The following is a 26,633-nucleotide window of genomic DNA, read 5'->3' as shown; positions in this document are numbered from 1 at the left end:
TTTAATTTTAAAATTTGAAAAAATTGGCATATTTCAGTGAGTTTTTCAAGGAGCTTGTTATTAGCTCAGCAGAATAAAATATGCAAAAGTGTGAAACATGATCTCCGTTAAGAACTCATAATCTAACTCGGGGGAGAAAGGAAACACATGAGACAAAAATAACTGACAGGAGGGAATTTATAATTATGTTTGAAATGAGTGACACAGCAAATATATGAGAGAGTAGCTCAGAGAAGAGGTAGACAGGATCGACTCGCCTGTCCCTGTGTTTCAACAGACAAACTTCCTTTTAGTGATCTAAAACACTACCTATTGAAGTCTAAGAATCTCACTAAAAAGAACAAAAAAAAAGCAAGAAAGAAAATGGAATCTTAATGTTATGTACTAGAAAATTGGGTCTTCAATATTTTTCCACTGTATTTTTCACAAAGTGAATGGATTACCCTAAATGCCTAAATCACTGCTGGTAAGAATATAGGCAAACGTGCAGGAATTTTTAGCCCGGACATGATGCTACATCTGATGCAATGTTATATTTTCTCTGCAGGTTTTTTCTTTTTTAATTTAAGAAGCGTCACTTTCTTTCCTGAAACTCTGCACCCCAACACTCTGAGGTATGGATACCCATAGTCGACAATAGCTACTTGACTGCATTTTTAGCAACTCAGGAGATAGGACCCTGTGGGAAAGTGAAAATCCCGTCTTCATTTGAAATGGGTCTCGTGATTCCCGACAGAACCTAAAGGCTACTGTAAATGGCAAATCTACAAGGAAGACTATAGCGATATTGTTCGTTCTTTGAGGACAGTGTCTGCAATTCATGAGCCGGCTCTCAGCTCTGTCTTGGAAACTTGTGGCCATGCTCATGTTTACGGAGCTATGTCAAGCTAGAGTGTGCCCAACAGTAAACCTATAATTTAAGCTTCTCCTACTACTCATGTCGTAAATTCAGCATCTAAGCTGTTGCTATTTACCGATGGTTGGTTTGCCGTCATGGAACACTGATTCCACGGGCAAGGTTATTTGATAATATCAGGTTTACAAGAGGGAGGAAGGTTTTTCCCCATAAGGCCAGAGCTAATAGATGCCTTTTGGCTCATTTAATTGAGATTAAGTTTTACGAATGATAGATTAATTTTCTAACATCCACAACAGTTTTTTTCATAAAATAGTCAAGCCATTCAAAGCCACACTGCAACAATAATAGTAATAAAAACCTACTCTTGAATCTCCCTAAAGACCTCCTGTCGCTTCTCCGTGCTGGTGAACACTTCAACTCCACCCAGATGGAAGCATATAAAAATGACAGCAGTTCAAACACGAATCGAGGGAACTGCCTTCCTCCAGGAGACGCACCAAAAAGCTACTCGCTGAATGTGCGCGCGACGTGGCTAGCCCACCTTCTTGCACTGAAGTTCACTGACCTCTGTGAACTTTTGCTTCTAGTTCCCTTCACCACTGAGGATGTGCTTTTGCAACATGGCAGAAAGAGACGGGAGGTAAGCTGACAGTAGCAGGTAAGTCAAGAAATCCTAGTCGGTCCCCGTGAAGACTGACCAAGCGACCATGATGTCATGAACCAATCAGTTCCAAACTCTGCTCTCCAAGAATGCACAACAATCATGCCTTTTTACAAATAATTCAATCCTCACAGGAACCCAAGAATTTTATAGAAAGAACTATTCAACCGTTCAGTAAAACACAATACACCAAACTTTGGAATATGGTATAACATAAAATATACATTTCCTGCAATTTATAGCCACAGGCAAATGACATACCTCAGGTAAGTAATGTGTGCACCACCAAATTTCTTTTAATTGCCTATAGATTGACTAAACAATTTAGTTAACGTACAGCAACAGCTTAGCCATGCAATATATAAATAGTTAATTCATCTTTTCAGAAACATAATGTGATGGGTTATACAGATTTCTCCCAAAAGAAATTGGATATAGTAAGATAAAATCAGAAAATTGAAGACAGCAAGAGATGATCAGTTTGTGCATTTCAGGATGAGGGTACCGAAAGAATTCAGAAAGAATTAAAGTAAAGAAAGAGATTCGTTGTTGTTTGCTGGGAAATCTAGCTTCATCAAAGCCAGACTGTTATTTTAAACTATTAATACTTCGGGGTGCCTGGGTGGCTCAGTTGGTTGAGCATCGGACTTCAGTTCAGGTCATGATCTTAACGGTTCGTGGGTTCAAGCCCTTAGTCGGGCTCTGTGCTGACAGCTCAGAGCCTGGAGCCTGCTTCGGATTCTGTGCCTCCCTCTCACTCTGCCCCTCCCCCACTCACACTCTGTCTCTCTGTCTCTCTCTCTCAAAAATAAATAAACATGAAAACATTTTTTTAATTTATTAATACTTCAAAATACTTTTATAAGTACATAAAATAAAAAATATATGTGGTTTTATATTTTGTATATCAGTATAGAACTAAAAATATTAAGAAAAATGGAATGTAGGGATCTTATTTTAATCCTAAAGAAATACAAAAATGAAATTCACATAGTTCGTTAATGTTTGTCTTATCAAAATAGTATATATTTTTTTCTTTTTTAACGTTTTTTTACCTTTGGGAGAGACAGAGACAGAGTGCGAGGGGGGGAGGGGCAGAGAGAGAGGGAGACACAGAATTGGAAGCAGGCTCCAGGCTCCGAGCTGTCAGCACAGAGCCCGATGCGGGGCTTGAAATCATAAACCGCGAGATCATGACCTGAGCCAAAGTTGGTCGCTTAACCGACTGGAGTCACCCAGGCGCCCCTCAGAATAGTTTTTCTGAGGAGAAGATATTTAAAATAAGCCCTACTTAAAAAAAAAACAAACACTTTAAGATTATTGCATCATCTTAATTGATCTATAAGTATTTTATTATAGATTGTATCTGCTAAAAAAATTAAATGTGGTTGAATAAGAATAGCATTGTGACAATTCAAGTTAATGCATTTGTAGAATTGAGTTCAAAGTGACTCTTTTTATTGTAACTAATGAGTCAACAATCTGAATTCTTTTATTTGAAACTTCTATTCCTAGCCAATAAAATAAAATAAAATAAAATAAAATAAGTTAAAATAATGAGAGCTGTGAAATTCCATGATAATGGGGATAAAAATACAGTATTTGTGTATCTTATGTTAGTATATAAGACCATATACATTCATTTCTTTGGCATATTCACAAATACCTAGTTTTAGAGGAAAATAAAATGTACTCTCCTTTAATTTCCCTAGCATCATGTTTTATAAAATTTTATATAGCAATTTTGCTACTAGAAGAAATCTTGTTAGCAGAAAATGCTTTCAAAAATGGTTAAATTTAAACAGGAAGGCTTAGGTGCCACTGACGTGGGGGGTTGGCCCGTGCCTTTGCTCCACCTCCGACCCCTCCCACTTGCCTAAGCTCGGCCAACAAGACACTGGGATGTCAGGGAGCCCTGCTTCCTGGGAGGAACCAGCCATGCTGGCTTGGATCTTCCCTGGGGGACATGGTTTTTAAGCCCCAAACTTCAAACTTGAAAGAAAAAGAAATCTTAAATACAAGTATCTTCATACTATTTTCAAATCACCCCCGTGAAGTCTGTAGAAAAGCTTCAATCATCTGGCCATTTAATCAATATCCCATTTTATTTTGTTTGGTGCATGTCTCGCAAGGACTGACACCCTGTACGTCTTCTCCCTGACTTTAAACCTTATTCATACTTTACTTATACGTGTTTAGACGTTATAGATGTGTGTGTAGCATGGGGCCTGGGCTTCCTAGAGGTAATGAAGTGTCTGCTTTGATCATTTAGGCACCGGGCAAGTGCTCTCTGCAGCTGGAAGAGAAACAACCCTTCCGTGCATGCTTCTAAAGAAAGAAAAAAACCAGTTAACTTTGTCATAAAACTTAGGGCTCAAAGTAAATTGCAGTTATTTAATAATCAGAACGAGAACTTCAGGTTTTAATGGAGGGTGCTGAACAGAACGTAGACCCTGCCAAAATTCCACTTCAGCTCTCATTTTTGAACAGAACGTCAGAAAGGAGAAAGTGACAGTTTGTGAGTTCCAGCCCCACATCGGGCTCTGTGCTGCCAGCTCAGAGCCTGGAGCCTGCTTCAGTGTCTCCCTCTCTCTCTGCCCCTCCCCCACTTGTGCTCTGTCTCTCTCTCTGTCTCTCAAAGATAAATAAATGTAAAAAAAATAATTTAAATTACTTTTGAACAAAACTGGGGTGCCTGGGTGGTTCAATTGGTTGAGTGTCTAATTCTTGATTTCAGCTCAGGTCGTGATCCCCAGGTCATGGGATCGAGCCCTGCATCAGGCTCCATGCTGTGTAGCCTGCTTGAGATTCTCTCTCTCTCCTTCTGCCCCCTCCCTCACTTGAGCTTCCTCTCTCTCTCTCTCTCAAAAAAAAAAAAAAAAGAAATTACTTTTGAACAAAAATAACAAAGGTAATTAATATTTAACACATGACTATGTAAAAAAATTCAAGATCATGTGAATTAGCCAGACAACTCAGAGGAGAAAAAAAAAGTTTATTGTGGACAACTTCATCAAAACTTATCTCTATTGTACACCATGCCCAAATCTATTGAATATCAAGTTCCTACATGTTTGTGATGCAGGCATAGCCTTATTAATGAAAATGATCTCATTTATTTACAAAGTAGAAACCATTAACTAGTGATGGGGTTTGAAGCTTCTTTGTTTCTGTGGGTCAATCACTCCCAGAAACACTCAAATCAGAGCCACATGAGTAATATCAAGTTAATTTAGTAGAGCTCTAAATGAAGATCAGGAAACACAAAGGTCTAATTAGTATTATAATGAATAAAGTATAGGTGTCCTTCTGTTCTCTAGTATGAACACTTTATTTTCTTTTTCCCAAGATGTGCATATATGAATTCTCTCTACGGAGTAGGTTTTGAATGGTTATTGAGAATAAAGCTTAATATATGTTTAGAAATTTGATGTCAGAATCAAATATTTTCACATACTATGGATAATTATAACCATATCTTGCATATTAAAAGCTAATATAGTGGCTGCTTTTCTTTGCAATGTAATGAATTCGCTACTCCTGGATGAAATTTATATGTGAATAGTTTTACCAGGTATTATTTATATTTGTACTATTTTGTAGTAAAAAGGGGAGTCATGTTATTTTTGTCATCTAGAACAGAGTTTATCAAAGTTGACCCTTTCACTAGTCGCTGATTTGTTTTCTGGCAACTCCCACTGTGGTTTCCATTATAGACATTTTTCGGTGTTCAAAAGAACGTTCCTCTCAAGTTCAAGTAGGGTGGATCTAGCGTGGACGTGTAGAAAAGAGATTTGCACAAGGACAGATACTATGAAAAGAAGGAGAGGTGAGAGAGAGGGAAAGAGAGAATGAGCTAGAAGAGATCACAAGGAAGTCAGGAAGGTTGGGAGGGGGAAGGAAGGAAACCAAGCATGGGGTGGGGGAGGCGAGCAACTCGATTGTCAAAGATGAACAGAAATACAGATACTGAGAGCAGTCTAGAGTGGGAAAGACTGGGAGACACAGCCACATCTCTAGGAGGCAAAGGTATACCCACTGAGAGAAAACGAAACAAACAGGCACAAATACAGATACAAAGAGAGAACTTCATCAAATAATGTGAGTAACTACTAGGACAAATGACTTTTTAAGAGCACATGGCTGTTTCACGACTGCTATCATAAATGCCAATTTTATTTCCTGACATCTACCTGAATGCAGATATTCGGTCCATATATCTAGGTTCCTTTCTTAGTCCTCTGAACTGACATACTAGAAACCTACAGATATGCACAAGGTCTGTGCTATGAGAAAGAACTGTCTGATACATCGAATGTTCCCATTTATCCTTCCCAGCTTCATGAGGACATATTATGAGTCATTTCCCAGAACTAGGCTGCTGTTCTGGAGTAACATTCAAAAGGAAGCACCAGGGTTAAAACAGCAAAGTGAGTCCTGAGTTAGTAGCTATCACCTACTTTAATATATTGGTATAATGACGTGTATATAAACATATGTGTAATGTCACTGTGTGTGTGTATGTGAAGGTATACGTAGGTACACACACAAATCTGCAAACTGTTTCAGCAGCCAAGCATCCTATTGAATCAGAACTAACTTACTCAGAAAGGCTGTCCCTGCTTTACAAACATGCAACCACCAATGAAGCTGTAAGTCCCACACCTCACTTCCTGTAACCCAGCCCCTTCTACATGTGCCTGTGCCTTCCTTGCTATCTACCACCAGAGCTTCTGAGGAGCCACTTACTTCCCCAGACTGCCCCCATGCAGACAGGCCTGGTCACCACATGGTTCTCCTGCCTCCCAAGCTAGCAGGCTGGCTGACCCCCTAGGCCACTCATAAGATGCCCCCACAGTTCCATTCACCAGCGGGGGCAGGAGTGAGTGATAGTCTTATCAGCGACTCCATTCGAATTTAATACTCCATCATGTAATCTTGTTTTTGTAATTCATAACCTCATTCAGAGTATTACAAAACTGCTTCTCTGAGAACACCAAAGCAACTGGGAACCCAGTTCCGAGCCACAGTTCGCTCATCCAGACCAGTTGGACAGTAGTGCTTCAGGGGACGCGAGGGCTCAGGATACTCATTTCACCATTTGACCCACACATTGGTTGGCTGGGCTTCGGGGAGCCATCTTGTAAATCAGTACTTATAGGGATGTTTCCATGATTAATAGATATCATGAGGTTAAAAACCTATTTGCAGGCTTGGTCTACAGTGTTGTTAAGAAATCATCCCTTGTTTTTAGATGTAGAAACACACTGATTATCAAAGCTTAACTCATTAAGCACAAAAATCAGAAAAAATAAAGACATTTGGATCTTACAGTATAATCTTTCTTCGGATACATGATTTTTTCATTGCTTTTACAAATATGGGGCGATCTTGTTCAGGATGGGCAAATAGAAGTGAGTTTGAAGTAACAGAGGAAATTGGCCTCCATATACGCTCAAGGGACAACCTCTGTTCTTTTCCATTCCTTTTCCTTTGACCCCCCAGCCACCCAAACCCACAGCAGGCCAAGAACCAGGCTGATCGAAGACTTTGCCATTCAGTCGAATTTAACTCATCTTTACAGAGTGCCCTCTCTCTGCCCACTGGAGTTGCCTGGGCAGACACCCTCTCAACCTTCCAACCCGGGACAAACCCCACCAGGATTAGTTGCTCATTCCAGCGTGCTCCCTTACATAAATCTATTCTATAGGAACTATCACACTGTGTTTTCATGACCCGCAGGCTATTTCAAAAACTGTGAGCTCTTGTCTTATTCCATTGCTTTCTACAGCACTTGGAACACATTTAGGCAAAGTTTTTCATTAGCTCCTTATGCGAGTGTCAGGCACCTTTCTAGATTTGGGGATATTATCAATGAAATAAAAGATTACAATTCCTGCTTTCAGGAAACTTAACGATGCCTTGAAAAAAGACAGATTAGAAACAAGGTAGTAAGTAGTTGTACCACATGTGAAAAGGTGTTTTTTCTTTTTTTTGCCCACCCAAAATAAAACAGGGAAAGAGAATAGAGAAAGCTGAGAAATGAGGGCTTGGCATTTTAAAGGCTGAGATCAGGGAAGGCCTTGCTGACGAGGAAGCATTTGAGTAAAGACCTGAAGCAAGAGAGGGACAGAGACTTGCAACAATGCAAGGAACAGCATTCCAGGCAATGAGAACAGCGCGTAAAAGCCTGAGGCATCAGCAAGTCTGATCCAGGGAACGGCATGTGTATACAAGAGACAATGGAGAGGTCAGAGAGACCAGGTCAGAGTAATAATTTTTTTCTTTTCTTTCAGAAAAGAGAAAACCATTGGAAGGTTTTGAGAAGAGAGGTGACATGGTCTGAGTTTCCCCTTAACAAGATCATTCTGGCTGCCTTGTGGAGTGAACTGCAAGTTGCTAATGGCAGAGGGAAGAAAACCGGTGAGGAGGTTATTTTAGTAACTCAAGTGAACAGTGATGGTTTGGGAGCCTGGAAAGAGCAGTGGGGGTGGGGAGAAAGGGTCAAACTGTGGGTTTATCTTGAAATTCAACACATAAAAATGTTCAGAGAGATTGCATTTAGAGTGTGAAGGGAAAAGTCAAGGATGGCTCCAGGGCTCTTGTGCCTCCCACGTACTGATACGGGGAGGGCTGCGGGTGTGTCCAATTTATAGAAGATCATGACTTCGGTCTGGGATTATTGAGTTTGAGATACACATTAGGGATCCATTTGGAGATGTTGACTACACAGTTGGAGTGTGAAGTTTAGGGAGAAAGGGTTTATTTGTGCGTAAATATATTAAAAGCCTGAATGAGATCACCAAAGGATCAACTGCAAAAAAGATCAAGGACACACCTGGGGAGACCCAGTGTTTAGAGTCTGGGATGTTGAGGGTGAACTATCAATGAGAACTAAGAAGATACGAAGAACTAAGAGGAAATCAGGAAGTGTGCCGTGTCGGGAAGCCAAGTTTCTTTAAAAATGATCATGGCAGGGGAGCCTGGGTGGCTCAGTCGGTTGAGTCTCCCACTTCGGCTCAGGTCATGATCTCACGGCTTGTGGGTTCAAGCCCCACGTCGGGCTCTGTGCAGACAGCTCAGAGCCTGGAGCCTGCTTCGGATTCTGTGTCTCCCTCCCTCTCTCTGCCCCTCCCCTGCTCATGCTCTGTGTCTCAAAACAAATAAAGTAAAACGTTAAAAAAAATGATCATGGCAGAATGAACCCGCCGGTCCTTACTTGAAGGAACCCAGAGCTTAGCGATCCTGCAGGAGAGACTGAAGGCTTTGTGTTAGCTTCCATCTACAAGGACACAGGGTCCTCAGAAGCTCTGGAGCCATGACCACAAACACCCCGAGGGCTCTGGAGTCTAAATTCTCTCTGTTCTCATTGGGTTGACCTAGCAGAACGGAGTCTCCTCTGGGACCCCCCCACAGGAAAGGTGGTGGAGAGTGTGACCTCACAGACATATTGCAATCACTTCCTCACATAGGCCCACTCCCCTGACCCTGAGTTGGAAACAAGTCCCTAGAATGCATTTCTCACCCCACCTTTGAGAAACATCCCCAAAGTGCCTCCCCCACTGATAAGAATGTCCTCCTGTGCCTCAGGCGGAGAACCAGGGTGAGGGTCTTTTTAAAAACCCCAAGCTCAGGACATTCTTCCTTATCTACACTGTTCTGTACCTGGCTGCCCCAGCCTTGGATTCCTTCTAAGTGATTACATGTCCAGGGGTGGCTCTACTTTCTGACCTTGTGGCAAGAGGCCACTCTTGTCCGAGGACTCATTTGGCTGATCCTTCATACAAATACAGAACTGTGAATTTCTATTCCAGTCCTGGTTTCTCTTCCTGACTGCAAATGACCAAATGAGACCAAAGGAGAAGTAACAGAATTAAAGTCACCTCACTTTTCCGTCTGATACTTTGATAAAATATATTCGTAGAGGAAGACACTTATTGACGATAGAAATATGACTGAGAAATGAATTCGAAGCCAGCCAGAGGAGGCTGGTTTGTAGTTAAGGAGCCAGGGAGAGTTTTGCTAGCTAAACAGTCTTGACTTTAAAGGGGCCGAATGAGGGAAAGAATCTAAGAATTTGGAACCAAAGAAGTTGTGGGCACTATATAAAAATAGTTGAAGAGTACTGACATTAAATAGAAATTCCTTTACAATGAGTTACTAACTACATTACTTATTCTAAATGCAAACATGGGTAGGCAATGCAAAATAAATTTTTTTCTAGTGACATCATGTACTAGGGATACACTGGTGAATAAAATAGATTCTTTGTCCTTAAAAAGTTGAGCAAATAAAAGTGTATTGAGGCAAAATTGTGTGTGACTAATTAAAATTTTTTAGTCTTTAGTTTTAGTTTTTGTTTTTAATTTTTCCCAATCAAACTGTAAACTTGAAGGCAGGGAATCTGCTTTCTTTTGAATGGGTGGACAGATGGACGAATGAATAACAAAATAGCTATGATTCAATGTAATCAGTTGCTGTAACACAGACAAGAAAAGAAGTACTTTGAGTACACAATGGAAAAATTGTTAGTCAGTCTGGAAGGTCACGGGGACAGTTCCTGGAGAAGATGACATTAGTCATTTGCCTTAAAGGATGAGGATGAATCCCACGTGGGAGAAGATGAAGGAAAGAATTTTGCCAGGAATCGATTACAACAGTTGAGATGAAAAGAGTTGAGACGAGTTGAGATGAAAAGGGCACTTTATAAAAAGAAGGATAAGCAGTAGCTTTAGGCCTTGGGGTTTCCTGTAGGAAACAACATCGTGGTGAGATTAGAAGACCAAAATGTGAGGATAAAGGTGATTAGAAAAAAAAAAAAAAACACAACGCTTTCTCTTTCAAGAAGAGAAAATAAACAAGGAGAAAGATCATGCAAGGAAAACACCAACAGGTGAAAAGGTAGCCAAGGAGAGGTTCAAAGGCAGCCAAGGAGAGGTTCAAAGGCAAAGACGAACTCAGAGGACAGGTCCGAATAAAGCAAGAGTTTCAATGTAGCTATACTTTGGGATGGGGATGGAGGGAAGTTGGGTGAATTCAGAGGCCAGGACTCAAAATGCTCTACAGAAGTTTCCTGAGCCAACAAGGCAACAAGACTTTGAACACCTCTCCAGAGTCACATGCTAACCATTGACAGAACTCCCAGAACCCAGGGCTGCTGTTAATCCACTGTTCTTTCTACCACGTGAACTGGTCACATCCTAAGTGGGGTTTGCATTCGTGTTATGAGAAGTCACCCATGGTGAGGAAATACTGAAAATTCAAGCACACCATGGTTTCGTTGCGGGAGCCGATTTGTCAACGCTGTGGGACATACGTATTTCAGTTCACACTTGATGCAGGAAAAATACTGCAAGATGTCAGAAACATTATTTTTGCAAGCATACAATGAGATTGAGATGGGACTTCAAATGGGTATCGTTTACCTAAAACATAACAGGAAGACATGAAGTGTTCTGCCTGAAGATTAAAGTCGATGCCTCCCCTTCCAGAAGGATTGAGGTGAAACAAGCAATAGTGTTAAATAATTCCACGTTGTGTTCAAGGTGCTTGAGAGCACATGAGGGCGACAAATGTCCATCGGCTGATGAATGGATAAAGAAGAGGTGCTACATATATACAATGGAATAGTACTTGGCGACCAAATAGAATAAAATCTTGCCATTTGCAACAACGTGGATGGAGGTAGAGTGTATTATGTCAGTCAGAGAAAGACAAATATCGTATGACTTCACTCACGTGGAATTTGGGATACAAAACAGATGAACATAAGAGAAGGGAAGCAAAAATAATATAGAAACAGAGGGATACAGACCATAAGAGACTCTTAAATACAAAGAACAAACCGAGGGTTGCTGGAGGGGCGTTGGGTTTGGGGGGAGGGGAGGGCTGAATGGGCAAGGGGCACTAAGGAGGACATTTGTTGGGATGAGCACTGGGTGTTACATGTAAGTGATGAATCGCTAAATTTTATTCCTGAAATCATTATTACACTACATGTTAACTAACTTGAATGTAAATTTAAAAATAATTAAATAAAAAGAGCACATTAGGGCGAGAAGATGGCGACCAAAGGGAACAAAGTGCCTAGGCAAGTTAGAAGGAACCTCAGCCTATTAGTTACTAAGGTGTCAAAATGGCAAGGCAGTCATGTGACATACAGAAGCTGACAGAGATTTTGGATTTTGCTTGAGACATCATCATTAAATACTCTGAGAACACACTCTGGATGACTATGAAGTCATCTACGGAGGCATATGATACGCTGTTTACAAAGCATCCTTACATATTTTCGCTTTCTAATGATCTGTGGAAAATATTTAAGGAAGATTTGGTTGATTTCAAACACTTGCAAGAGGTCAAAACAAAGACTCACAGGAGACCAGGGCTCATACTTTTTGCTACACTGCCGTTAAAACTGTTCAGTATTCTGCGACTTTTCGACGAATACAAATGCAAACAATGGGTTAATCCCAGACCTAGGTCTGGGGGTTCTATCAGTGGCTGGTGTGTGACCTTGGAGAAGTGTTCAAGGTCAAGTCTTGCTGCTTCTTGGCTACGGAGCCTTCTGTATCAACCCATGAATCCACGAACTAGGAAAATCCCAAAGAAGCCCAAACATTTGACTTCCCTGCTGATCCACACTGTTGAAAATTAGCAATAGAGAGAAGAGCTATTCCAAGTAAGCAGCAAAGTCTAAGCTCGTGCTTCTCAAAGTTAAGTATGCATGTTACTAGGTTAGAGATCTGAGAAAATGCATCTGGGCCGGGCCTGAGAGTGCATTTCCAGCAAGCTCCCAGGGGATGCCAGCCAAGCAGATACTCTGATCAGCCAGGCTACAGGGTCACATTTGATCCCCAAGTTGGAAGTGATCTCTCCTGCTCCACGCCTGTCGCACTTTGCTCACGTCACCCACGGTGACAGTATCATATAGCTCCCCGGGGTTATGATGCCGACACCATTAGTGTTCTCTCTCCCGCAACACCCGGCACTCCACTGATGCGGAGGGAGCCCCAAATGAACAGCTAGCAGAGGAAACGTTCACTCCTCAGTCAAGAGTGGCAAACACTGCTGTGTAAAAAGATTTATGTTACACAAAAAGAAAAGCTCAATGGCTGGAAAAAATTATCTCGGCGGGTGAGCTCCACAAATCTGAAAGCCACAGTGAGGTAAATCTTCACGTGCGGCCCACAGTGGCAGTGTTTTGTCACAGTTTTAGAAAATGTCAGATTTCTAGAGATGTTAGTGCCTCAGACTCTTTTAAGCTATTGGTTGACACGGACCAGTGATATCACTTCCAACATCAGGAGCAGATGTGACCCCGTAGCCTGGCTGCTCCAATATGATTCTTGCGATAATATTTGAACGTAAAACTAACAGGTAAAGAAAGCACATTTTCTTGTTCTTATTTTTTTCTGAGAAACTTCACTCTCAGGATTTACTTACAAGCTCCATAGCATTTTTCTGAAATGCAGAAATTCTAGTTTAAAATAGAATATATACAATTAAGTTACATTGCCTCTTCCCATGTAATCACAATTTTATATAAAGTATATACTATCGATATAAAAATAGAGAAACGATGTGCCAACTGAAGCACATACAGCCATTTAGTCTCTAAGTTCAACGTGCTTTGAAGGGACAGGACCCCATCCTTGGCCTATTTCTAAATGCCTGTCGTCAGTCTCAGGTGAATGTTAAGTGACACACGCCTCCCATACCGTAAAATCAGTCCCCGAGGGCCACCTGGGTGGCTCAGTCTGTTGAGCGTGTGACTTCAGATCAGGTCATGATCTCGCAGTTCCTGAGTTCGAGCCCCACATCAGGCTCGCTGCTGTCAGCCTGTCATTGCAGAGCCCGTTCTGGATCCTCTGTTCCCCTCTCTCTACCCCTGCCCCACTTGCACTCTCGCAAAAATAAATAAATACAAAAAAAAAAAAAAATCAATCTGTGAAGTACAAAGCCCATGGTAGATCACCCGGAGGTAGCATTTTGAAAGGAAAAACAAACAGAGGAGACAGATTTGTATCGTCTCCTGACACTTTAACATAGACTTAAAATCGCATGATCAATTCATGGAAAAAATCGAAAAAGGAAGGACACTGGCCTCTTTATCACTGGCACCGTGGTGAATAAAGAAAATGTGCCGGGGTCAGTTGGCAGATAGATTTCAACCTGATTTATTAATTTATTGATAAAGTTCAAGTAATTATTTCCTCCAAATGTGGATGACGACATGGAAGGCTGGTGTGTTAACGTAGGTTCATCAGTTGTAACAAATGAGCCGCTCTGGTGGGGGTGTCGATACTGGTGGAGGCTGTGTGTGTCGGGGCACCGGGTCTACAGGAAGTCCCTGTACCTTCCCCCTTCTGCTCAGTTATTCTGTGAAGCTAAAACCGCCCAAAAAAGAAAAAAAAAAGGGGGGGGAGGGGAGGGGTCCTATGAGGGCTTGCAGTAATGGAAAATAATACACCGACTGCAGTGGGTTTGGGAACGTGTGGGATGTGCCCTGCACCACAAACAGAATCTAAGTTCTATTTCCAGTGCAGTCACTTGTTACTCAAACCCCTTGTATAAAGAAATCCCTTAACTTCCCCTACTTGGCTCATAAGTTAAATGTGGCTCATGTCATTTGTCCTGACTATCCCCCAGGCTGCTTGTATGGATCCAATTAGACACTGCGTGTTATTTCAACAACTCACTCAATGGGCACCTATTGAAGGCCCACTCAATAGCAGGTTCAGTGCTAAATGCTATTAAAGGCTATGTGAGTACATAAATATATGATAGAATTATGGTGAATGGGATTTTCTTGTTAAATAACAAACTCTTTTAAAAATTTCACTCTTATTGAAAGACTCCCTAATCTATTTTAAGACACTCTCTTACCCTAGCAGGCACAAATGATCTCTCTGGAGTGATTAACTGATCTTATGCTTTCATGTCATATGTCCAACAAGAGTCCGTCCATTACCCAGAGGTGAGGACGAGGAAGGCAGAGAGCAGGCAAATGAACGGGGACGCATCAGGCACCCCCAGATGGACACTTCTCTTCGATATCCAGTCCTTACCATCATCTGCCTTGGTTGTCACTCTCACCTGCCCCCCAGAACAGCCCATAAGAAAATGAGTTTTCTTTAAGGTGTCAGGCTCCTGGATGCTAATTTATAGGCTTGGCAACAACATTTAGAAAGACACGAATGTAGGAGATATGCTATTAAATACCCAAAGCATGAACTGAGCCCTGCATTTGGAAATCATAGCAATGAAAGGGAAGACGAGGCTTTCTTCCTTCTTTCCTCCAACCTCGTGATTACAGCTACGTATTTCCTCTAACCTGGATGATCGATTTATGGGACACTTAATTTTAGAAATCAGCTTATGTCCATTTTATTTCCTTTGGTTGTCATCTCCAGAAATCTGTGCAATAAAATCATATTTATTAAAAGAAACTTTATCCCCCCTCCAAGTTGGAAAAGCTATTGAGTAAAACATTTAACTGATATAAAGACTATCATGAATGAAATAAGATAGAAGGAAAGAGAGAAAGCCATCTAAAGCTGTAGGTTGCAATTTTTTTCACATGCTGATTAAATGTTATGATTAAATCTACAGCATACTGATTACAGAGCCTAGAAAATATTTAACATTTTAGGGGCGCCTGGGTGGCTCAGTCGGTTAAGCATCTGACTCTTGACTTAGGCTCAGGTCATGACCCCACGTTCGTGGGATCGAGCCCCACAGTCAACAGGGAGCCTGCTTGGGATTCTCTCTCTTCCTCTCTCTCTCTGCCCCTCCCCCCACTCATGCTCTCTTGTGCTCTCTCTCGAAGTAAATGAATAAACTTAAAAAAAAATACTTACCATTTTAAAATTTACAAGAAAATGCCAAATAACGTGGTTTTAAACGAAGAAACAAATTATACAAAAGAAAAAAATGTAAAAAGACAACTAAATTGAAATTTTCATTAAAAGACTGAAGCCAACAAATCAGTAAGCGGTAATAAGGCCACAAAAGGACAGTGGGATGCGAATCTAATACACTTAAGAGTCTTGAATTCATTTGTGTCTCTAAGTAGTCACATAGGAAAGCCATTTCAGAGGCTAGAATATATTTTCCTAATTAGAGGAAAGGGCTGGATTGGTGTAAAACACTTTGCCAATGCATGAGACAATTACCAATGTTAGTAGATGCAATAGCATTCGGGTCAGATTAAGGATACTAGTAATAAAAGAAAAGCAGAGATAATACAGTGGTCATGATTTAGAAAGACACGACAGCACCTTCTCGACACCACCTGTAACCTGTATTGTGCTGGAGGAAAGACTGGAAATGCTAATAAGGAATGTGATTAAAGGTGGGCCTGTGGTTATAAATTGCTTTTTTAATGGTGATGATCGTAGCTGACATAGAGTATAATAAGAAGATGAGAATGTCACTATCAATTTTTATTAGTGTCATGAACAATATACAGTATATTTAAATTAGCTTCATTTGTATTAGTATTTTTGTAAGTAGTAGCTCTAGAAGCAATAACATGTCCAATGCATTCTAAAAAGAACTAAATAAAGTTGCCAATGTTCCCTAGAAAACAGCCGTAACTTTTACACTGGGGAAAATGTGTCCCATTTCCTAAGATACTCAGAATTCAGGTGCACAAAAACCCTGGATTCTGGAACAAATCTGCAGAATAAGTTGGAGGAGTAGTTGTAGCAAATGGATAAAGTTGTGCAAAAATTTAAAAGACACTAAAAACATAACCTTCCATATAAATCAGAACATTTTCCCAAGATTTATATAGAATTAATACTTCGGGTTGATACTTTGGTCAACTTAAAGCCATTTAAGAAACAATTTGGAACACACGCCTAAGCATGAATATTCTGTTGAAAATTCGTAATTATAAAACAAACAATCATCAGTTAGTAATTTTTATAAACTGGATCTCATTAAAGAAAAAAATAGGTGACTTAGTTTTGTTTATGAATTTTCCCAGCAATTATCACCAGCTTTCTGAGTTGGTCTAATGAGAAATTAGGTAAAGTTGAATATCTGACAAAAAAATCACTTGTAGAGAATTAGGAAAACAGGAAATATTATCACTTTTAATCAAACCACCTTCTTTGTTTGAATTTCAGAAAACTAAGCTGTTGAAAAGCAAACCATACGGTTAAAATACAGAATTAAAAAAATCCAGCTGCTGGGAATATGAACAACAGACCGTGTCTTTTTGATTTACATGCTAGATGGGTAGTATTAATTGTGCATGGGAGAAAGCATGGCCCGACAATTGAGAAGCCAGCCTGAGTTAAAAGACCGGATTACTTACTCACTGCATAATCTTGACCTATTTACGAAAACTCTTTTTGCTTTCTTCATCTAAAAATTGGAAATATCATAGTTTCTACCTTAAATGGTTACTGTGAGGATTAAGAGAAATAATAACGTAACCAAGAATGCTCAAGAGTGTCTGGCACACAAGAGCTCAATATATATTAGTTTTGCTTCACAATAATAATAATGATTATCTTAAGTAGGCTTCACGCCCAGTGCGGAGCTCAGTGTGGGGCTTGGATTCACAGTCCGGAGATCAAGACCTGAGCTGACATCAAGAATCAGACGCTGAACCGTCTGAGCCACCCGGGCACTCGCATTTTATTATAATTATTAAAGCTAACAACGTGGTTAAATAGTCACCTCCATTGCCCTAGAAAGGTGATATTACACATTTTCCCCCACAAAGTTGCTGCTCTCTGCTGATTCCTTCCTTTTTCTCTATGAATTATAGATTTCTCCTTAAGCCAAAGCACACACTTACTTGTTCCTTCAAAATTCTCTTTTCTCTTTCAAGTTATTTCTCAAGACTTCTGACTCAAAAGGCTCTCTTCCCTCCCAGATTGGTTTCATTCCCTGGAAGGACGGACTGGAGACACAGTTATTTCGACAAGGGGAAAGACCACGAGTTCACAGGTGCCCCGTCCCAGCAGTGGGCCACTAGGAAACCACTGGAATGGCAAACGTCTCATGTGCTGTGAGCCCTTGATCGTTTTAAACTTCCTTTGATCGTTCTATAGGGAACATGAAGTCTCCAAACAGATAGGCATTTTACATGAGAGCAGGCTTACAAAGCGAGAATTTAAGCGAGCCAGACAATTCATTCATTTAATCCTGTCCTAGTGTGAGCGTGCTATCTGTTCTGCTCAAGTAATTTCAAATATAAACTTCTCGTTGACGATTCCCCACTAACTTGCACAGAGAAGAGATCAGCATGGGTGTCTAACGGTGCTGATAGACACGTGTTCCACGAAGCAAGTGGACTGAAACCATGACACAATGAATCCTAGGAAACGTGGAACTGAGAGAGCCTTTGCTTCAGGAAATGACAGAACACAGTTGCCTGGAAAAATCACCACGTAAAGAACGGTTTTCAAACGTTTTCCTGAGGAACGCACATAGACCATCATTTTCAGAAAGGTGGGTTAGATCGTAGGTTGGAGACTTTCTGGGTTTGCAATAGCAAATCTAGACGAGGGACAAAGGACTCATCTTGCCCTGACACCATTTCTCTAAAAAAAATATCATCAGTACAAAATATGTATCGTCGGCACATGTTTCTTTTTAAAATGTATTTTTTCATACGCTACACCTTGACAGAGACGCTACAAAACAAAAATTCGAATTGGAGTTTATTTTGCAAAACCTTATTGCAGTGGACTTTTCGTAACATTGCCTGGGTGGGGGGCATTCTCAGTATCTGAGGTGGAAATGTATGGACGCACCCACAAACCTATTATCTTCCAATGTCTACACGTAAAAACTTACGATAGAATTATCTATTTAAAACAGAAACTGGAGAACTTAGCACCTGGGCCATCTGTTGCTCAGGTTCACGGACAACAGCTCATTCTTCACTGGCCACCAGGGCACACACAAGCCACGGGTGAGGTATGGGCACAGAAAAAGCAAATACTCCACAGAGAAAAGCGGGGAAACTACATCACAGCAAAATGTGGTTGTGTTTTCTTATCCAAATATTAGCCCTAATTGTTTTGAATCAATTATTGGTGGTTTTCCCCTCTCTTCTTCTTTGGGTTACAGACAAAGAGGCCTGTTGGCCTATGGTTCATACTAACAGAGGGATTCTCCGCTTTGAAAAGTACAAAACGTTCTAATGATTAAAGCCAATCGATATTAGAAAAAGTAACATGGGGCAAATCTTACCTAAGCTCCTGAATTACAGAATCTATTGGCACTGTGGACAAAAAGAAAGAAAGAGAAAATCAGTTTATAATTTTGAAAACGGTATAATTTTGAAAACTTTTCACGCACCCAGAGTTAATGACCGATAAATGGTTAGTCCAGACTCCGCTTAATTTCCTGCTGGGTAGATTGATCTTTTCTGGTTCTGGTGCTTTGGAAACCAGTGGGTAGATGAATATGGCCCAGAACAGATGACTCTGGCTTTAGTGCCTCAGGTGACCCTGGGGCCTTACAGTCATGGGTTGGGTTTTTCAAAGGCCTGTCTTTAACGAGTCACTGAAAACTTACAAGAATTTGAAGGACTTGAATTCTTTTTTTATATCAAGTCTATTGTTTATATGAAGTTTTTCAGAAGGATCCCAAGCTTACATTTTTATTGACATTAAACAAGTATTTAAATAAAACGGGTAAAGTTTTACTAAATGTGTCCCAAGATGATGCTCCAAAATTTCACTTGTATGCAGAAGGGAAGATATGTTCAGCTGAGCTAATGTCAAGAATGGTTTAAAAATAAGAATCTTGTAGAAAAAAAAGAGCTTTGATTTTTCTGACAAATGATGCGAATGAAAGAAGTTCATGTTTATAAATACCTGCCTACACAAGGGTAAGCAGCATATTGAGAAAGACAACAGGTGGTTTTAAAGATTACTCATGCCACACGAGAAAACAGTTGTTTCATTTCTAGAAGAACATTTTGGCTCTATTTAAGGGTGGATATCATGTGCCAAAAGAATTCAAAGTACAAAAAGAATTGCAAATTAAAAGACCCACATTTTAAAAGTCTGCTAGAATAGTGTGCTTTTAGAAGTCAAAACAAGAGATTCATATAATCCAAATACTGTCTCTAGTATGCCGGATGTATGACGGATGTGAGCTTATCCTAAATAACAATACGAGTCATTTTTTCTCTTAAATTTGTATTCTGTTGAGAAGTTTGCTGCGTAAAAGTTTAATGTCTAGAATAACTGCATTCTAAATATTATGATATATAATGTAGTAACTTTAAAGTAACTTGAAGTAAAATTAGACACTGACATGGTATCAAACTTCTGTTTGGGTAGAAAACGCTGCTGCATCTTGCATAGCATTCTGCATTTTGGTTATCATCGCTAAAGACAACCATGGTTGCATTTGAACTAAAAAAACACATCATTCTGGAATTTATTAAAGATTCTGGGATTCCAGGGGCACCCATGTGGCTCAGTCGGTTAAGCGTCCAACCCTCGACTTCAGCTCAGGTCATGATCTCACAGTTCGTGACTTTGAGCCCCGCATCCGGCTCTGCGCTGACAGAGCAGAGCCTGCTTGGGATTCTCTCTCTCTCCCTCTCTCTGCCCCTCCCCTGTTCACACTGTCTCTCTCTCAAAAAAAAAAAAAAAAATTGAGGGGATTCTGGACTTCAAGTCAAACAGGAATTATTTAACTTGATTACAAATATGAACATCGCTATGGAAAGCATTCCATTTGATTAGCGACTTTCGACCGTACATCTCAAACCCTTCTGAACAAATTGCACTATTGCTTCCTGACTCAGGTCTTCCTTAGCGAGGCCTCTGGGGAGAAGAGTTGGGTAAGAAACAGCTATCCAGAGTGTTTTCAGAGGCTATGGTGAGCTACAGTTCTCCATTTAGAATTAAGGGTCACAAAAATATAGCTAATTATAATAAAAGTTATTTTCCTTAAGGGGTATTATTGCCAGTCAATCCTGTTTTCCAGATGTTTAGATCATCAAGGGCCTGTTTATATTTCAATATTACATTACCATCTGTTGGCTCCAAAAAGAGAAGGATAACCAGCAAGTTAAACCTTTCAAACATTACTTTGCCGAGCTGCCGGAAATTCCCGGCAGGGACAGGCAAAAAACAAACATCATCATTTTACTTGAACTAAGTTTAGACTGGGAGCCACTAAACCAGGTAACATAAAAATCAAAACTGGCTTTGGCAGGAAGCTAACAATTCTGTCTTTTCCCTTGCCCATTAAAGGTCACTTCAATCATCTGGAGGTCTCTGTGAAGCATCCTCCTTCCCTTGCTGACCCTTGTGTTGTTTTGCATGATGTTTAAATCTACTCATGATCGCATTTTGTAAAAATCAGCATCATACACCATTGGGACTTTTCTGAGTCCTTTAGCTCCTGGTTCATAATATTTAGCTCTCAATGCCGTGATCCAGTGTCCTAGCTTGATTTAAAAAAATAAAAAAAGAAGCCCGGAGGAAGTTGTAATCATTCTGACTACCCATTAGGGACTGAGCATTGGAACTCCCATATTTCATGGTGTGGTGGGCACGGTGTCATGGAACCTGCTTACTAACTCACCCTTGGTTCCTTTAGAGCGGGTACGCAGCGTTTTATCTTCAGTCTCTGCATCCATCTGTAACATGAACACAAAGTCCTGAGGTCATTCCTTTGATATTGACCAAAATATGAAAACGTGTCCTTACAAGTTCTGAAGGTCATTATGAAAAATAGACCAGCCTTCCATACTCTTGAATAGCACTCATCCTCGGCAGGTATAGACCTGTGACTGCTCTTCCAGTCCATGAATTTTGGAAATACTTTTACAGATGCTGAAGGCAGAGGAAACAGTGACAAGAGGGCAGATGTCCTTGTCCGTAAGTGTTTGCTAGCGATTCAAACACTTCTGGCATTACGCAGATAGAAAAAAAAAAACAAAACAAAAAAGGATTGTCTGAATAACAGTGGTTGCAAGGGAGACAAAACCTCAAATGCCAAACCAAGAGGTTTCAGGCTGATTTTACTAAAATCTGATTCCTTTGCATTTCTAGACCCTTTCTGATACATACCTCCTTCTAATTCGGGAAAAATAATCCCCTGGGTAAAAAGCAACACGAAGGCAAACCCCTGAAACACCGGCATTTCAAAATACCACTGGAAATGTTGATCATCAAATGACATACACTGACTCCCAGAATTCCAGAAATAAATACCGGCTATAATCATGCAAATCTATAAGGAAAGTGAAATTTGAGCATCATGTGTGTCAGCATCAAACTCCCTACAGCATCATTACTAAATATTTTAAATGCGATGAAATAAGCTACTGAAAGGATGGAAAGACTTTTAAAAGCCTGTTGTTTTTGCCCCTCTGGAGATAACAGTCAGACATGACTACTCCCATCCGTTTCACTAGAACCTTGCCATCGTCTCTAGCTTAATTCACCTTTGCACACTAGCAGAAGGAATTCTTCAATGCAAAGAAGTTGTTTTGCTTGCTGGGAACGCGAGGCAGCCAGAAGGCACTCTCCGTGGCGCCCATCCTTAAATCCTGACACTAGTGTGGATGCCGTGTGACTGCAATGGTAATGGGAGACGCATCTCTGCTCTCTGAGGCTGAGTTGTGATTGAAGGCACTGACCTGCCATAGACTTATAATAGGGGAGCAGGTGTGGCAATGATGGACTTTAATTTCCTTTAATAAACCTTTTATGTGCCACACTTTTACTGCCATTCGACGCTCTCCAAGGTCCTGCACATAATAGGTTCATTACTTTTGATTACTATAGTCTATTGAGACAAACAACTCCAGAACATACTATATATTATGTTCAGTTAAACCAATATAGACTATTTATCCATTGTGCATTTTTTCACCTGCAACACTACAGACAAAATTAACGACAGCTCTCGTAAGCTAAAACTATTAAAACCACCAGTACCCTTTTGTCATCATTTCATAATAAACACCACACCAATCACTGAACTGTTTTTTTAAATTAGCAAACAAAAAAGTGTCCACTGCTTTTGCTAAGCAGCAGTCACTTTCGTCTAAATAAAACGGTCCATCGTTAGGAATATTTGAAAACCACATGATGAGAGGAAACAACGATAAAACAGAGGTGATTCTTTTTTTTGCCTGTAGCTTTCCCTTCTTTTAAAACCACATGAATTTATGACAGATGTGGCACTGCCTGGGATTAAAATGGCTTGGTTTACTCAGGATGGTGAGCATTGCGTTGTGAAATCCTCCTCCTCCACGAGTATCTCTGTTGCATATAAATTGGCTCAACTCATGCAAACTCCCCTCCATGGGCTACAGGAGTAACTCGATTAAGAGAGGTCAGTAGCAAGCAGAGTTCAAATGATGAAAACCACCAACTATTTCTGAGGAAGCTACTCCAGTGGGTGAGTAGAGACTCAACATAACTCTAACAGTCTCCTGCCACACAGGTGCTATGAGCTCTCCCCAACCACTCTGAAAAATCTCCCCCAAAAAGGCAAGTGAAGATTGAACTCCATGAGTCTCTTAATCGAAACTGAAAACGCAGGTTGCAAAGAGTGCCCTGAGGTAAGCAGAAAAGTTTCAGACACCTACTTCAATGTAATCTTCTTTATAACAGCTTTAAGACTATTTCCATTTTGCAGTACAGCTATCCCCTTGGACCCGCCTGGTCTGCAACCACTCCATGCAGCCGCCTCCCCAGTACAGTCATTGGAAGGAATGCATAAATATTCATGGATCTCTGCTTGATTATGCTCGGAATGCTAGCCCCATAATTGTATTTTGTGGCACAATTGTCCTCTTGACGGTGTAGCATATACATCCTATGTAAACATTCTAAAGACTGGTAACTAAGCTAAGTTTTCAAATTTAACTTGTGGGCCAAGTGGTAGGAGTGAAATGGATGGAGGCCATAATATATATTTCACCTTCTTTCTCCGCTTCACAACCGAAAAATAATAAAAGTTACTAAGTTCCGTGCCTAGTCCTGTCTGATAGCTCATTGGGGAATAAGGACATCAGAAACCTAAAGCAATGTGCTTTCTTTTTAGGGGCCGAAGGTTTTAACATTCATGAGGTGGCTCGCTCTCCTGACAGATCGCAATCTGAAGGTAAGTCTTTGTTTTCCAAAACCTCATAAATGGGAGTGGAAATTTCTAAGTATTCTTTATATGGAATACTCTCATGGATTTTAATACATTCCCAATAAGCAGACTTAATTTTGGTAAAATCAAACCTCAGATTCAGTGTGTACCTCCTTCTGGGAATGGCTCCTTAAAGGTAAGAAGAGGTTTCTGCCTCAGGGCGTGCGTTGAGACCAGGATGGGGGTGGGGATAGAATTCTCCTCCTTTAAACTTTTCCCAGGGCTATAGGGAAGACTGACCTGACCTAACTAACTCCTGCTACGATCTGGGAAACTACATTTCTCTCTGGGAACATTTTTTTTTTTTTTCCTGTTGGAAAAGAAGACTTGATCATTTTTACTGCTTAAGTCCCAAATGCTATTGACAAGGCTCCAATGAATTTGGCAACACTTAATGAATCACTTCCTTTCTCAAAACAGAGATTTGATTTTCTGAAAAGCTGTTCTTCTGGAGGTTTCTTAGAACCTTTGTCTATCTCATTTCATTGTTTATGGATGGGAACAAGACAAGATATTTTCTCAGATACCTCCTCGCTCTGACAATCTATTTCTCAATAGATATAAAATATTAAAGGTAAGCTTTGCCATTTATTTTTCTTGATCTGAAACTACTTTGAGAAAAGTACATTTAACCTACAAGTATGAAGATTTTACGTACAACATTTATATGCAAAGGAGAAAAAAGTGGTTCTTTCTTCGGTTTCATAATAAAGCCATGAAGAAAAATTTTAAAAGATTTCACTTCTCAGTTCTCTGGGAAGAGGAGTTAATAACAAGGAGAAATGACAAGAGGGAAAGACACTTATGAGATAAAGAAGGTGACAACGCAAAACTTGTAGGAAGGACATGTAAGAACCAACAATAGAAACATGTCGATAGACAATGAAGAAGAAAAATAACCATAAAATGAAATTTGATTATTTAACTGAATTTGGAAACCTCTTATTTAACATCCTTATATACTTACAAACTTATGTACAGGCATACGTTGTAAATTCCTAGTTACTTTTATTTGACCATCTTTTCTTACTGGCACTTATATCAGGGACAATCAGCAACTCTCCTGTCCACATCACCCCAGTGCCTTCCTTTTGGCTGAAAAGGGAGCTCTGAAATTGCTGGTTTGTAGGAACAAGAGCATCAAGGAGCAGGACACAGAATTGGTAAACTCAATTTTGCTTTCATTCACACAAGCAAAGTACTGGTACGTGAGGAGATTTACTTCCCTTTGATTTTTATTGTTCGCTCAAAATCTCATTTTAACATAATGGTAAAAAAATTTCTTTTCAAGTAAATATTTAATCACTTCTTAAAAAAATATCTCTTGGTGATGTTGAAGTTTTATTTTTCCTTTCAACAGCACTGTAGACACTGACATCCTCTCTCTCTACACACACACACATATTTATATTTATAAGTAGTCACGAATTTCTTAATATTAACAGAAAAAGCTATAGTGATCATAACATTCTGAGTGTACATCTTGATTTAATTAATCTTAATACTGTCTAATACACATAATCTCTGACAGTAGCTACCTTTAATTTGAGAAGTCCTCCACATACACTCAACTTGCAATAATTTTCACTTTTAACAAGATTTCATTGTGTTGCCCTCCTCAGGGCTTTGGACTGGCCATGCATTTTTGTAGCTCGTGCCACATGACTTGTGTTAGATGTCATTTCCGTCCCGGGGAACACGTGGCAGTGGAGAGAGGAAGCTCTGTGGCTGCCGAGTAGAGGTCCTGGGGTCCTCTCTATGAGGAGCCTTTTATCCTCAGTGGATGCTTCCTTTACAAAAATCATTAAAAAAAAAAAAAATCAACAAAGAGAAACTCAGGAAGTTGGAAAAGGCGAACCCCAGAAAATGAAACAACCGGAGGATGCCAGTATCTTAGGATGCAATTTGGCCAGATTGAAGAACAAAGAACCTTACACGGAGTGCCCTTTCTTTTTCTGATCCTGGCATAATTTTATTTTAAATACAGGTTTGGATCAGCCCAAAACGGCAGCAAAGGCTGTCTCCCTGTTACACAGGGAAAGGACGGGGAACGTGAATTGTGATACTAAAAGAATAGTTTACTTGTTGAGAGGAATACTGAGATGGAATGTTCAAGTATTTGTTGTCTCTCTTTGGACCCTCTTTTTACTTTTCTGATTTTCTTTCCATATGTTTCTTAATTACTCAGAAAGGGTATTAAAAGAGTAATAAACTTTTTAAAAAATGTCAACTAATAAAAAACTTCTTTACATCATTCAAGCTGTCATGTTAATAATTTTCACGACCTTCTCTAAATCCTTTATTCTAAACACAATGAAAATCTTCTGACTCCTTTATTAGGGCACAATTATCCCTGATTCCAACTCTCTGTTCCTACCTCTATGTCTCTTGTGATACAGTCTTTGATCCTGTAAGAAAGCCAAAGAATTGAATGATGTGTTCCCTTTAAAATTAAAAAAAAAATTTTAATGTTTATTTCTTTTTGAGAGAGAGAGAGAGCGAGAGAGAGAGAGAGAGAGAGAGAGAGAGAGAGAGCGCACGGGTGTGGGAGGGGCAGAGACAGAGGGAGACACAGAATCCAAAGCAGGCTCCAGGCTCCGAGGTGTCAGCACAGAGCCCGAAGCGGGGCTCAAACTCACAGAATGTGAGATCATGACCTGAGCTGAAGTCGGAATCTCAACTGACTGACCCACCCAGGCGCCCCAAATGATGTGTCCTCTTTAGATTGAGGATTCATCTCTTGTCTGCCCTAATCCTTCCCACCCCGACAACCGCCACACCTCAGGAAGCAGCACCCTCAGTCCTCGGTCAGATCAAGTCCAGTGCTCTGCAACATTGCGCTTTCTGAGGGCCAACGGCACCACATTCCCCCTAGAAGAAGTGATTCTCACAGGGATTTCCAGACTCACTCAGAAACTCCCTGCAATCAAAGCAACCTTAGAGCAGAGACAAGCTTGGGGAGCTTTA

The 26,633-nt window shown here is 40.3% G+C and overlaps 1 protein-coding gene across 7 annotated transcripts in view; it reads right to left on the bottom strand.

The window, feature by feature from the left end:
• Positions 1 to 26,633, bottom strand: part of ST18 (ST18 C2H2C-type zinc finger transcription factor) — a 133,044-nt gene that overhangs the window by 81,233 nt on the left and 25,178 nt on the right. For all 7 annotated transcript variants that reach the window (XM_040487808.1, XM_040487811.1, XM_040487809.1 and 4 more), the window contains 2 exons: positions 21,099 to 21,153; positions 18,741 to 18,771 (listed from right to left, as the gene is read on the bottom strand). In XM_040487808.1, the coding sequence (XP_040343742.1) occupies positions 18,741 to 18,771; positions 21,099 to 21,153 (86 nt within the window). Of the gene's footprint in view, positions 1 to 18,740; positions 18,772 to 21,098; positions 21,154 to 26,633 lie in introns of those variants that run through there.

This window comes from Herpailurus yagouaroundi, unplaced genomic scaffold (genome assembly GCF_014898765.1).
Source record: "Herpailurus yagouaroundi ecotype Mexico unplaced genomic scaffold, PumYag 165, whole genome shotgun sequence".
Classification (NCBI taxonomy): Eukaryota; Metazoa; Chordata; class Mammalia; order Carnivora; family Felidae; genus Herpailurus; species Herpailurus yagouaroundi.
The sequence above is the reverse complement of the archived record's forward strand: the minus strand, read 5'-3'. Positions and strand labels throughout refer to the sequence as shown.